Source organism: Pipra filicauda, unplaced genomic scaffold, assembly GCF_003945595.2.
Source record: "Pipra filicauda isolate LSUMZ 115617 unplaced genomic scaffold, ASM394559v2 scaffold202_size1376763_pilon, whole genome shotgun sequence".
Lineage (NCBI taxonomy): Eukaryota > Metazoa > Chordata > Aves > Passeriformes > Pipridae > Pipra > Pipra filicauda.
The window spans coordinates 803,362-817,531 of NW_024104313.1; the positions used below are offsets into that span (position 1 = coordinate 803,362).

General features: G+C 42.2%; 1 protein-coding gene across 4 annotated transcripts in view; it reads left to right on the forward strand.

Annotated features, from left to right (window-relative positions):
• The window catches only part of AGPAT4 (1-acylglycerol-3-phosphate O-acyltransferase 4), a 71,102-nt gene extending 57,360 nt beyond the window's left edge, over positions 1-13,742 (forward strand). For all 4 annotated transcript variants that reach the window (XM_027729510.2, XM_039380806.1, XM_039380805.1 and 1 more), the window contains 2 exons: positions 3,091-3,289; positions 10,976-13,742. In XM_027729510.2, coding sequence (XP_027585311.1) covers positions 3,091-3,289; positions 10,976-11,061 — 285 coding nt within the window. In that variant the 3' untranslated portion in view covers positions 11,062-13,742. The remainder of the gene's footprint in view (positions 1-3,090; positions 3,290-10,975) is intronic.
• Positions 13,743-14,170: the final 428 nt, after the last annotated feature.

Sequence of the window (14,170 nt, forward strand, 5' to 3'; positions counted from 1 at the left end):
TGAGTTTAATAAGTTTTCAGTACTTTCTCAAGGCTTACATACAGTCTGCTGAATTATGCTGTAGTAGCATGATTTAGTGACTGGGGAGTGCCACAGGTACTGAGGTCAAGGCCTGTGCACTCATGGTGATCAGAGTGCAGAGCAGTTGGAATGGGTAATAAATCAGTAATTAGTGGATATGGAGGGTTATGACTTTTTTTTTCTTTTAAATTAAATTGACATTAGTAAAGGAGTGAAGATCTTTGAGAAAAGCTTGTTTTGTTGTTTTTTATGTCATTGCCTGATCTCACTTACATGTACCTCTATCAGAGATACTTTTCTCTGGGAATCTGGCATGTTTATGTTCTTGCTACTTAGTACTTCATGTTTTGGTTTAGCAACTGCTGCAAATGCCGTGAGCAGAGTCTTGCCAGATAAACAATGACACTGTGCTCTTCTAAATGAAACACTGTTCTCCTTCCTTTTCCGGGCTTACAGTAAGCACCGTGTCCATGGGCTTCTTCCTCACCTGAGGTGGATTTTGTCCTTCCACGTATGTCTAACACTGCATCAGTTAATGCCAAATTATGACAGAGGTGCAATTTCTGTTGCACATTGCCTTTTTCTTTTATTTCTTTTATTTTTTTTAAACTCCCATTGCTAGAGAGTGCCTTTGACTTTAACAAGGACTGAGTTGAGGATCTTATTGCCTGGTCTGAAGAGGTACTGTGTAATAGTCACAACTCAGCTAGCCCTTACATGTTTGTTTTCTTTTTTTACCTCCTTACAGCCTCGGTGCCTGAAATAGAAGTTCTGCTTGAGAATCTTAATTTCCATTAAAAAGAAAGCAAGCTTCTAACTTTTCTCACTTGTAGGAGAAGCATGGAAAACAGAGTATGAAAATATATGCTGGAATGCCCTAGGGAATTAGCAAAGCATAGCTGAAGAGGGCATGTGTACAGAACTCCAGTGTTTGGGAACAAAGACTATATTTTTGGATACTCATTCTTTGTGGGCTTCTTCATGAAAAGGCAGCGGCATACCTCTGTCGTCAGACCTCCTGGGAGAAAGAATCCAGTTAGCCTCTGATGGATGTTCCCTGATGGATGTTGCCTGCATTACCCCCACATTGTCTGAAGTAACTTAAATTTGGTGGGGCCAATAGAGGGAGCATGTTTCCATGTCTGAAAATAATACTTGAGTGGATGGGATTGATTACAAACTGGAAACAAAGTCTGTATGCAGGGAAATGAAAGGAGCTTAATGTAGGTGAAGTGATTTCGGGAAATTTTGAGCTACGTTATGTGTTCAAAGGCTGACTTGAGATGATGGGTACCATAGGCACTCTTGCAAAAGCTTAGAAGACAGATTAACCCACAGATGTCTTTTGCAGGGAAAGTGAATATATTTGAGCATAAGGAATCTTAACTGAAGAGCTGTTCCCTCACAAAGGTGTGAAATGCACAGTGGAGGTGTTGACTTTCACATTGTTTTGCCTGTTGTATATGTTTTCCACGTCTCAAACCTCTCTGTGATGTGGTCAGTGATTTTGCTGCCCCTAATGCTATGCAGAGCCAAGAAGGGAAACACTGCTGCATTTGTTTTAAGCAAGCCTGTCCTGCTTTCTGTAGAAACAGGCCCTCTAATGGCAATACCAATAATAGGAATTCTTCAGTTTCCTGGGTAATGCTGGTATTTGGGAACGTAATTGTATATCGTAGAATTCAATTTACTGATGATTAGTAACTCTGTGTTGTTAAAGCAGTTATAAACCAAAGTCCTCAAGGCACTGTAAAGAAAACTTCGTACACTGTGTGATCTGGTGAAGATGACTAATTAATTGGCTATACTGAACCCAGTACAATCTAACTTGCATGAGTAAAACAGTCATAATTTTTCTAACCTCAGTAAAGAGAGTGCAGTATTTAATTACTGTGTAATCTCTTAAAGCTGAATGATCCCTTTGAAATAGATAAAATGGTAGCAACTTCTAATTGCTAAAGTTGCTCTTAAATAAATAAAAAATTATTTATGTCAGCTGGAGTGTAAGTAAGTGTAAAGTCGTAGCACAGTAGAAATAAACTTCTTGTGTTGATTAGGACAATCTTGGCTTTGCTGGAATTTTTGGAAACCAAAAATCCTTTCTTTGAAGAAGTATAGGACTTCACTCTGACTAAACTAGAGTTCCTTTTTATGTCAGTCTAATGCTGACTTCATTAATTAACCAGTTTGATGTGATAACACCGATTAATAATCTTTGCTTTTGAACAAGTAGGCAGGGTTTTTTACCCCACCCCCTTTTGATATCTTTGGTTGATCAGATCACTAACGGCAATGCTGTTCACCCCTGTGGGCTCTAGAGGAAGGTACTGAATTCTGAGTCTTCTGTGCTTTAAAAAACACACACTACAGAACAGAAGAAAAACAACCCCCACCCCATTATCTTCCTGATATTATACAAAAAGGGAGAGTCCTTTGGTCAAAACCAGTGAGAGATTGTAAACTGTTTAGAGAGGTTCAGCACCCAAACTTCCTTCCACAAGCTTCATGATGGGAATGAGGTGAACAAGACTGGGGGACAAAGCAGGCAGAAGAGGGCGGTGTTCTTCAGAGTATGGGGCAAGATGATGTCTGATCACCTTTTCTGACTGGTTTGTGGGTGCTGTTTTAGAGCAGTGCAGTGGTTGGAGAAAACATTAGGGAACAGAGGATCTGCTGCTGAGCATGTAGCCCAGACACTTCTCTGGCTTACCAGCAGTATTTGGGCAGTGGCTGTGGCTCTTGCAGGAGATTCAACATTGCTGCAGGAGTGTACATCCCATCACCCATCTTGTTTTACTGGGCTTGTTATACTCTTCAGGTATGCCATTTTTCAGGCTGCTATGTGCAGGAGAAAGAAAGTATGCTGTTTCCTTTTTTTTCCCCCGTTTCTTTTTCTTTTTTTTTGACTCTGTGTTCATTGACTTCAAAGTACAAGCTTTCCAGCCATCCCCTTGGTCTTTGATCTTCCCCTGTGGTTACAAGCCTGCAGCAGGTGGAACATCAGAGTCAGAAATGGCTAGTTTTGTTGGCAGATGGGGATTTAATTGTTGCTCTCCTTTGTTCTACTAGGATGCATTCCAGGAAGAATATTACAGAACAGGAACCTACCCAGCAGTCCCTATAGTACCACCCCATCGACCATGGGCACTTTTGAACTGGCTTTTCTGGGCCTTATTGTTGCTATATCCTTTGTTCAAACTGCTCATCAACATGATCAACAGTGGATCATCACTGACACTGGCTAGTTTTGCATTTGTCATTATAATAGGTAAGTTTTCTGAACAAAAAGATTACTTACTGGGTGGCTTTCAGATATGATTTATTGAGGCTTGCTAAATATAAAGATGGTTTCTGAAGTTAACAGCCCATCTGTGGGTGGATATTATATCCACTTTAGCTTGGAATAGGTTAAAAAGATTCTTTGTTTATTTTTGTATATTGTATTATTTTTTTTAAGAGCTGCCTACAAAATTTTCTGTTTCTGTAGAAATCAAAACAGTGACTTCTCAGTGGGTTGCCTACAAAAGGCTTTCTTTTCTTGTGTTGTGCTTTGCTGGGTTGTACTTTAAATGCCTAGAAGAAAGGCTTAAGGATAATTTATTCTATTGAGAATTCTTTTGTCTAATCATAGTCTGTGTCATGTACTGGTAATCCATGAACTCATGATTTAAGCACAGCCTGTTATGGCCATCTTCTCTGACTTATGTAGCACAGGGCGTAGACTATCACAGGTAATTCCTGCAGTTCCTGTGGTAGTTCTGAATTGCCTGGGTTTGTATTTAAACTAGTATGTTATTTAAGGGGAGGAAGGAAAACAAAACAAGGAACTGGCCCATAGAAAGGGAGGGAGATGTCATTTGGTGTCCTTCATGGAAGCAAGCACCAGATCAGTTTGGAAAAATAGTGTCTATGATTGGGTGCTTGTTTGAAGAATAAGTTCCCTTCTATGATAAGCCATACATTTATAAAGCAAATACTTTTTATGATTGCACTGACCATCACATGTATTTATGGCTTCATCACCCTAACTTCTGTATAAAATGCCCTTTGAAAAAGAAACAGAACTTCACAGTCCTCCTGGCTCTGAGTGAAGTGAATGCAGAGATATTAGAGTTGGATTAAAAAGCCATGTCCAGAATAGCAACACAGAGGAAATAGAACAATGTGGAGCATTTGCTTGTTTCAGAAGTGCATCTTTCCTCTCTACCTAGGAAACTGTTTCTGATGTTCAATATTTCTTTGCATTCTTAGAAGTCTGAATCTTGAGCAGGTCCCGTTCTAGTTTGATCATGATTAACCAACTAATGTCCTTTTGCCCATTGTGAAGAGCTTGATATGGTAGGCACACGATATTCTTTTTCAGAAAGTGCCCACGGAAACAAATACTGTGTTCAGCTACTGTTAAGGCTTCTTATAAAGATAAGTGGAGAAGGAAGAATTTGTATGTGCATGCAGACAGGAGATGTACTTCGTGATGCTTTGAGCCAGAGGAAGGAAAACAAGAGCAAGGATAATGTCCAACATAGTGGTTGATACATGAGCAGGGTAGAGGAAAAAAGAGGGGAATCCTGTGCTCTTGTCCTCACCTGGAGAGATTGCTGGTGCTTGTTACCTTGAGAATGCTTTGTGTAAAATGTGTGAGAATTTCTCGGAGCAGTGACTACAACTTAGAAGCATCTTTTTTCACCCACCTTACTTGTTGGAAGTCATAAGTAGTGCTGCCCTCTCCCTTTCTCTGACTGGTGAATAGGATGGGAGTGTAGAGTGAGCACCGTTGTTAGGGTGTGCTCTCAGGAATGGGAGGTGTCAGGTTCAAATCCCTGTCAGTTGCAGAGAAAGGTTGATCAGCCTCCCCCTGTGCTCTTGTTCAAAATGGATATTCAACAGTGGGTAGGATGAGGTGTGACACCATTGCAAATGCTTCATCCCTGGCAATAGAACTCAGGAGGGCATTTGTCCTGCCTTTGAAGAAATGCTGGCATAGTCTGTTTCATACTGGATTGTGGAACAGTGGCCTAATGGTGCACTGAAGCATAGCCATTGCAAAATTTTTTTAATTTGTCATCTTTTCTTCAGCGTTTTCCTCTTAATTCAGTTCTTCCACTCAGCAGGGTGGGTGGTTGGGTGCCATCCTGAAGTGCTTCATGCCTTGCGTACCCTCCACAGGGACCATTGTTCCATAATTCAGGGTTTCTGGAGTTTAACCTCTGGAGTTTAACCTCAGGGCTGGATACTTTAATGCTTGGCATCGTGGCATCTGTGATGGATTTGGATTCAGCCCTTATTTAGTTGAGTGACACTACACTCCTGCACGCTCCACCCTAAGTCCAATACCATTTTGCCATTAGTGACCTAGGTCATGTCTTTATCAGGAAGGGAGAGAAAGAACCTGCAAAGGAAAAAAGCTATGATGCTACTGAGAATGGACAGCAAGAATGCCGTTCTGTTCCTTTTTTTTTTTCCCCTTTTCTTGCTGTCTTACTACTCACCTAGCTTTCTTCTGCTTTGAGCCACAAGGAAAGGTTAATAAGCAGGCTGCTGTGAGTCCTCTCCTGAATGCAGTGATAATCCAAAGGACTTATTCTCAGGTTATCTGTAGCACCAGAGCTAACAGAGGACTCCAGCAGCAGTCTGCTACCAGAATGAATGTATTGAGCTCCCAGGTTGCAAAAGCACAGCTGAAGAACATGTTCAGAATGCACAATGTGCGCTGCTGCCCCATACACATCTGCCACATCTGTGGGATGGTGCAAGTTGCAGTCCTCTGCAGCCTTTGAAGGACCCCCGTGCTTAGCAACATCTCTGTTCTCACTTTGATCCTGGTGTGATCAAACCCAAAGTGCCTGTAATTGGCTGGGATCTTTGGTGCAGTGAAATACGCACTGCCTGTAGTAGAGGCTGTTGCCTGATAGACTCAGACAGGCACCTTTTGCTGATGAGCAGGAAATAAGAAAGATGATGTCACTTACTAGCAGATAGCAACCGCTGTGAGGCTGTGGAGGGAAGAGAATCCGTGGGAGTGGAAGGAAGCGCAGCCATTAGTCAAACCAAACAAAAAGCAGATCTGGTTTATCATGGTCGCTTAAAAGTGGATGTGTCATTATGTGCCACGGGAGCAACAGTTATCTTAGTATGTTATAGTCTGTTTCCATTTTACTATATCCCTTTAAAAACCAATGTTATTGCTTGTTGGGACTCATTGGTCTCTTTCTGTGGAAGCAGAAAAAACTTCAGCCCAAGCTGTCACATTGACTTTAGTAACCAATAACTGAGTTTCTGGAGCAAGGCCATTGTCCCCAAACTGTGTTTTATATCCTAAGAGGTATCTCTGTCATGAATGTTCTAGGTGTGATGCAACCATCTTCTGACAGAGGAACAACCAGTATTTTATTTTGCACTTTGTCTCCAGTTTTAGTCAAGGGCTCAGAAGTGACTTATGCAGTGACTGGGAGACAGTGGTACACGGACACAAACGTACCTTTGGAGGCTGTGACTCTTGGTGCCATCTGGAAATGCCTGCCAAGCATATCCAGTTTGTAGCAAAGCAGGGAGGACTGTATTTGCCATTTTTTCCAGTGTGAATGGTAATTGGGACCTGGTGGCTTAACAATGTAAAAGGAAGGTTTTTCTGTAGATTGGAGGGCTTTATCAGATGATAAAACTGGCTTTTCACATTGCTTCTAGTAGACCTTTTCTCACTATTCGGTAATGGAAGCAGCACAGGTAGTGTTTATTCTTTTTCTGTGGCAAGTTGACAGCTCACCTGATATTCCAGGGAAGCTTATTGGAATCCCTAATAGCCCATTGTCATAGATTGCTGGTTTTAAGGGCAGTATCTGATATAGGTGTAGACAGCACAAGATAAACCTTTCCATAGGTTTTGATAGGAAAGAGCAGAGTTACTAAGAGGTGCTTTACTTGGTATCCTCTGCATTGTTTCTAGATTGTCATTTGTCCTTTGCATATCTTATTATGGCCTCCAGTAAAACACTTACTGGCTTGTAAGTAATTGGCTATTCAGGTGGAAAGAGCCTTAAGAGAAATGCTCCACTTCAGCTGGAGTGGAAGGACTGTAATACCTCAGACCCTAACTTTCAGATCCAAGGAATGAATAACCACCAGCTCTGCTGGTTCAGCTCAAACTCTTTCAGCCCTAAATAAATGACGTCTCCTCTTTATACTGCAAATACCATCCCCTCTTGCTTTGCTGTGCAGCAGTTTGGCTATTTATTTTCCCAATTATCATCTCATTGTCCTCGTATCTGACTACTGGTCTGGGACCGGGAGCCCTTTGTGATACTACTTGAACCAACACAAGGCAGTCACTGCTTCAGAAGATAAATGCTCAAAGAGTTTGAGAGACAAAAGTCTCTTTTGAAAACCAGGTTTAGTTTCACAGGACACATAGCAAGAGATCTATGTACTTAGCTCACAACTGCCATTTAAAACTTGGTGCTGATATTTTGGTGTTAAAGCAGTGAGCATGTCTGTCAAATGTCAGCATTTGTATTTGACAGCAGCTTCTTTTTTTCCCCCTCCTCCCTTCTTCCCTAGTCTCATTTGGCTTCAAAGAATCCAGTAGGGGTTGCCTTTCATGTTTTGGTAACTTGAGGAGGACACCCTTCATGCTTTAGAAGTAATTTATTATAGAGCTGTCGACAGCAGTTAAAAGGGGAAAAGATGAGTGGGCTTTTCTGGGCTTTTAAAGGGAGAAGCAGCTCTTACATGTTTAATGCTAAAAGCACAATGGCATCTGGGCAGATGGCACAGGGCCAGCAATTACATATCAGTTATAGGCAAGAGAAGTGTTTCATCTGAACTAAGTGTAAGGAGTAATTAGCCAGCTTGGATCCTGTGGGAGCTGTTGTATGTGTGCTGTATAGTACAAACTGTGAGTGAGTCCTCGAGGACTCGACAGTGTCCAAGTGCAGAGTGTGAACCAAAGGGCTGGAGCATGATGTGACCTGGGCAGTGAGGCTCTTGGTGTCCCTAGGCTGAGATGGATGGAAGGTAAGGACAGCACAAGCCAGCAGTGTTATAGTAAATTTTCCAAAAGGATATAAATCATGTGCAGGATTCTGCCTGTATTGATTCTGCTTGTTGGTGGAGACAGTCTGGCCTTTCAGCCTGGTGCCCAAAATTTGGGGGTTTATTGTTGCTTGTTTCTTCTCTTCATAGAATGTAAGATAGGCCCTCAGTGGGAATTCAGTGGGAATTTCTACCATTCATGTAATCTTTAGTTGTACACATCTTAATTTCAATGTATTACCTATATAACTCAAGTGTACAGCAAACAATATATGGGAAATTTTTATGCCCCTACCTGCTGTGTTGCTTATAGCACTTGCTGTGTGGTACAAAGGCAAGGTAACAGACGAGATGAAATTCTGAGGTGTGAGAGAAAGGTGGAAATTCTTTGCTCTGAGCTAGGGTTTTGCTGAAGGATGTGATACTTACTATGTGTGGAGGTGGTGGTTTTCTTGGAGCTAAAATATATTCCAAGAAAGAGATTACAGTATTGGCTCTGTTGATTTGTGTTAGCTCAGCCCTCCCTCAGCTTCCAGTGCTCCAGCAGGCAGAGAAGGTCCTCAGCAACCTCCTGCATCTTTTGGATGCTGAGTAATGATGGACAAAAAGATGGCAGGAGCTCTGTTACCTTCTGCCATTTGCTGTGGAGCAGTGCGGGGATGCCTGAGCTGATAGCTTCCCTCATGCTTTTCTCAGGGTGGATTTAAACTATCACTGCTAATAATTTAGGCACAATTCCTGCTTGATCTCCCTTTTACCTCTTGAAGTAAAACACGCAAAGTTACCCTTACTATAGTTGTATTTAAAACAACTGAATAAATCCTTAAATGTGATAGTATCACTAGGGTATGCACTGAGGCTCCAGGAGAGTTGTGAGATAAGGCAGGCAGTGCAGGGAGAAACCAGGGATGCACCCCAGCACTGACCCCCACTTTGCTTCCACAGGCTTGGCAAACATGAGCAGTCCCTTCCTGTTGCACCCCACCTTCCCCAGGGTGCTGAGGGCTACAGGGTGAAATGAGGACAGAAGGCAGTGGCAGCTTCTAACAGGGACAAAGGAGTGGGTCAAAAAAAGACATCCAAACTGCTGAACTAGGTATTTTTTTGTATCCAGGCAGTGGCATTCTTGGAACTGGATGAAATCTCCAGTGTGCTGTGTGGTTGCTATAACAGCTGCTCTTATTTATGCTCTGTGTCCATGTCCAGATGCTGTTTCTATCCCTTGTGGTTAAAATCCTAATGATTTCATACTTACTATTATGTTATGATCCCAGACTGCAGGCTACATGCTGGATCTTTCTCTTCTCTTCTCTTCCCCAGCTCGTGGCCAGTTAAATGTCAGAGATGGTTTTCTTTTTGTCTTGTCTATTTGTGAGAGTGAAACTCTTTGCTTGTTTCAGTTGTGTGTGTTTCTATTTGTAGACTGACAGTGGAGTGTGAGCGACAGTGAACTCCCTTGGAACCAGCTCCCTTTCTGGGCTGTTCACTGCATAGCTTTCTGCCTGTGAGAGGGCCTTGCTTTCCTGGCATCCAAAAGACCTGAGGGCAGCCCTGTGGACAGACCAGCTTCCCACTGTCCACCCATCGTGGTGTCACATCATGTGTGACTCACCTCTGGTGTCCAGTTACCACTTGCACTCTAAAAACTGTCAATTTACTGTCATACTACAAAACACAAGTCTCTAGTGAAGTTTTTGGGGCTGATATTGTAATGCCAAGTTGCAACTGGTAAAGCACAGGGCAGCAATGGCTGCCAGCTGCCAGCCCTCTCCCATTCAAATGCTGAAGAGCAACAAATGCCAGGACACAAGGTGTTGTATCAGCCCTGCTGTTCACAAGTGGTGCCTGGTAGTGGTATGAAGCCTTGGGATTCTCTTAGTGATCTCTGGCTCTGACTTAACCATTACGAGTCCCTTGGCTGGTAAGAATTTGTCCATGGTCATCTTAGAGAAGTAAAGACCGATGGGGATGAGACAGAGCATCTCACAGTACTGGGCCTTTTCACCATCAGTCAGAAAGAGAGATATGGAGGCTTTAGGGCAGGATTGTGGCTTTCTTGGGTTTTTTTGTTTGGTTTGGATGGTTTTGTTTTTTGGTTTTTTTTTGAAAAAGCATTCTGAGCAGAGGGAAGGTGTTTGTGACTTCAAAGTAGGTTTAGGCCTGAAAAAAGCATGGCAGTTCTGGATATGTACAGCAGCTGAGCAGAAGCTTAGGGAATAATATTTTGGACAGCTGAGCCCCTTGACAAAAAAAACCAAACTGTCAGGCAAGGAGTTAAGGCTAAGTTGCATTTAACTTAGTCACTTTAGGTGCTACAAATAAATAAAATAATCCTTGCATATGGTGAATTATTACCACTAAATCAGCTATAAGTCTTTTAATTTAACCCGGCCTCTTGTGACATATCCATTACAATTTACATTTTTTATCAAAATCTGAAGTGCCCTTGTGCTTGCTTGTGCTCTACCAGGCACGGGGGCTGTTGAAAGCCAGCAGAATTCCCTTCCCCTGCCACAACTTGCATGCAGACATGTGCATTAGTTCACTTCATCACTCGACTCACTAAAGCCAGGAAACACTGGCAGCCCCAAAGCATCCCGTTACACAGCTGGCCTTGTCCAGGTTTAACAGGGGTGAGCATATCATGCCTGTGCCTCACACCCATGTTGGTTCCTTGTAGCCTCTTCCCTACTGGTGGGAGAGGACATGTCTGGCCTTCCTTCATGAGGTGCCATCAGCAAATATCTTGATATGGAGGTATGGGAGCATCAAATGCACCTCCCATTGAAGGTCACCCAGGGTAGTGTGGGCAGTTACCTTTAATGCTGTGCTGCTGTAAGGCTGAGAACACTGTTGGTCTCTTTCACCTGTGCAGATCTTGCAGTCCTTGCCTGCAGTGCAGCTTTTAACTGTATTTATTTTGCAGCTTCTGTTGGTGTCAGATGGATGATCGGGGTTACAGAAATAAACAAGGGCTCCACCTATGGCAACAATGAAAACAAGCAGAAGTGAAAGTAGTATCTTCAGAGACTGCTTCAATCCAAAGGGAACAAATGCAACTGCTGAAAACTCTTAAGTGCATATCACAGTCCTTCAAGTGAGATCAGAGGAGAGGTAGGATGGGCAATTGCCATGCATATCCGAATTTGTGCTCCTGTTGTTTTTCTCTGGGAGTTTGGGCTGATGACACGCTTGAAAGATGCACTCCTTCATATCCTCTCCGCAACAGGTTTGCATTTGTGTGGTTGGTTTGTTTTCCTATGAAGTGTCTTAAGTTTTGAAGAAAAAAAATAAATTCCGGCGTGCTTATATGAAGAGACTTTACCTGGAAACTAACCAGAGGTGCAGGCTTTAATGTCAGGAGATTGTTACAAGATGATTAAAATTGATAGTTGTGTAGATCACGCAGTTTAACAACCATAATCTGTCAGTGTTTAAATACAGTACAGTAAGATGCTGTGCTTGGTTATACCAGTATTGGACTGAAGCAGCTCAGTTGAACTGGTAGAACTGCAGTATAGAGTTTTTGTACATCTAGAACTTACTGCCACAGTGTGACTATGGGGTCCTTTAAAACTTCAGCCAGACCCTGGACATCCAGACATCAGAGCCTTGCAGTAGCATAACCTGGAGCAAAATTTGGCCTTGTGGCCTGAGCAGAGCTAAGTTAGCCACTGCCATCTCTTTCCTGAGGCCATACATCTGAGGGATAGCTGAAACCTGTAATTCTTCTGAGAGTAAATTCTATTTATGGTTTGGAAAAACTGACATAATAAAATTCCCTTGGGCTTTAAACACTACTTAAAATTCTAGGCCTTCCTAGCAATGGTGAGAAGAAAATAACTGGGCGTGGTGTAGTGAAATAATGCGAAGTGTGCATTAAAATGTATGCACCACACCCATAATGTAGTGATCCTAATTAATCTGTGTGTCTGTCTTTTCTTATAAATTAGTTTACTTGGTGCCTCATAGCAGCCTGTGGTAATAGTTAAATTATCTTTTCTTTTGGGGAGAAGAGGGGAACTAGGACAAAGACCTAGGGCAGCAATATGGTTCAGTTTTTTTTATATCTGTCTGGACTTGATTAGACCCCCTTCTGAATTAAATAAAACTAGAATCAAGCTCCTCGGGAAAATGGTGTTGCTCTGACCTTCCTGGTACTGATTTCAGGGCAGAGGCCTCCTGTTTTTAAACTTTCAGAGTTAAAGGATCTGCAGATTACTAAGAAGAACTTCATAGAATCACAGAAAACAAGAAAAAAACCCACAGAACACAAAAAAAAACCCAAGGAAAAGTAAGAGAGGGGACTTCTAAATACCAGCAGTTATGATTGGAAAAAACCACTATCTTTTAAAGTCTACAGATCCTGATACTTAGCAGCAGAGATTATGACTGGCACTTTCAAAGACAGTCCATTTCCACTGCACGTAGAATTAAACAGGGATAGTCTCTAGTGAAAAAAATGGGCAGTCTTAGTTCTAGCAGCTGGTATGAAAACATTTCTCTTTTCCTATAATAAAACTGAGGCCAGAAGAAACAGGGGCTAATACACCAGAATATGAATCATTCCATGAAATATGTATGAGCTGTTCAGTGTATCAGATAATAGAGAAACTCACCTTTTTAATATGCAGCACCTAAAGAGCAGGTGGAGTAGTGCTTGTAGCATGGGGCAGTAAGTGAAGTTTACTGGTAGAGGAGGCAGGAAAATTTACAAGGTGAAGGAAGGAATAGATTATGGGAAGTGTGAGAGACTAGTTTTGGGGGCTTTTTTCCTCACATGTCTTGTGTACATGCATTCCCTATGCTCTGAAGCTTTCTGGAATAGGTTGGGTGATGCGATGAACACAAACATGGGCTCTACTGTAGTTTTTCCAAGACATGAAAAAGAGCCCAAGAGCAGAAAATACTGCCATGCTTACACTGCTATTCATTTAATAAAGCACATGCCCTCTGTTTGCTCTAACAATCTTAACAGTGAAAAACTGAGTATTATAAGGTGTAGTCTGAAGCTATTTTGTAGTAATGAGCAGGCACATTAGTGAGCCAGACCTGAAGACACTGTACACAAGAGTTTGCAAATGGGTGGAAGGGGGAGAGAGAATTTTACTGTACATATTACCTGGCAGATACAGTGGGCCTTTCTCAGGGTGGTAGGTGAGTAGTTCTGAGCAGCAAATACGTATTCATGTAGTGACAGAGACCAGCTGTTTTGCCTTTTTTAAAGGGTCACAAATTTAACACATAGTGGGGAAGACATTTAATATTCCTTAGGAATCTCAGCCCTTTCCTCTCCAACTGCATCCAATGCCACTTCTCCCAGAGGAAAATACCAAACATGTAAATACTTCTGAGAGTACTCAGATTATTTCATACCCCTTTCCCTAGGACCAACCCTTAGAACAGGCTGAGGGCCAAACATGCCACTCCTGATCAGTCCTAAGTACTTCTCCAAGTCCCAGCGCACAAGAACTGCACCACTGGGCCCTTCCAGCACTCACTGACAAAGAGGGAAAGCTTAATGGTACTTGCCAAAGTTAAACTATTCCAGTTCACTGTATTAAAAGAATGACATAGGTCATTAGGAAGCAGTGTTTGCCCCTCATCCCCACAAGCAACTGTACGTTCTACAACTGCCTTAACAAAAGTAGTCTTAATGTTTGTTTATACAAAAATAAAAGTATGAAAAGCCATTGTGCAATGAATGAGTTTTCTTTTGCTTGGCAACAACAAACCAGTAACAGTTTGTCACCCCTATCCTGACTCCTAAAAGCTGTCCACAGTTCCTGTTTGCTACAAGGGCATGTGGAACAAGGCAAGTAAGGACACAGATCACTCACATACTTTTGTTACACTGCAAACTGAAGAACACAGCAAGCCTGGGGGCACTTCTACCTCAACTACTTTCACAGTCCTTTGCTGAGGATGACAACATACTTCCCCTCCTATCATATAACTGAAAATAGAGAGCTGAAAAGAAGGGGCAGTCTTTGTTTAAATTCAGCATTGTATTTTTTGACAGCCTAAATACACTGCACACGTGACATGCACAGCAAGGCTCATACTTTTCTAGAAATGTCATTTTGTGATACGTCCTCAACAGCTCACCCCCCACCTGGGA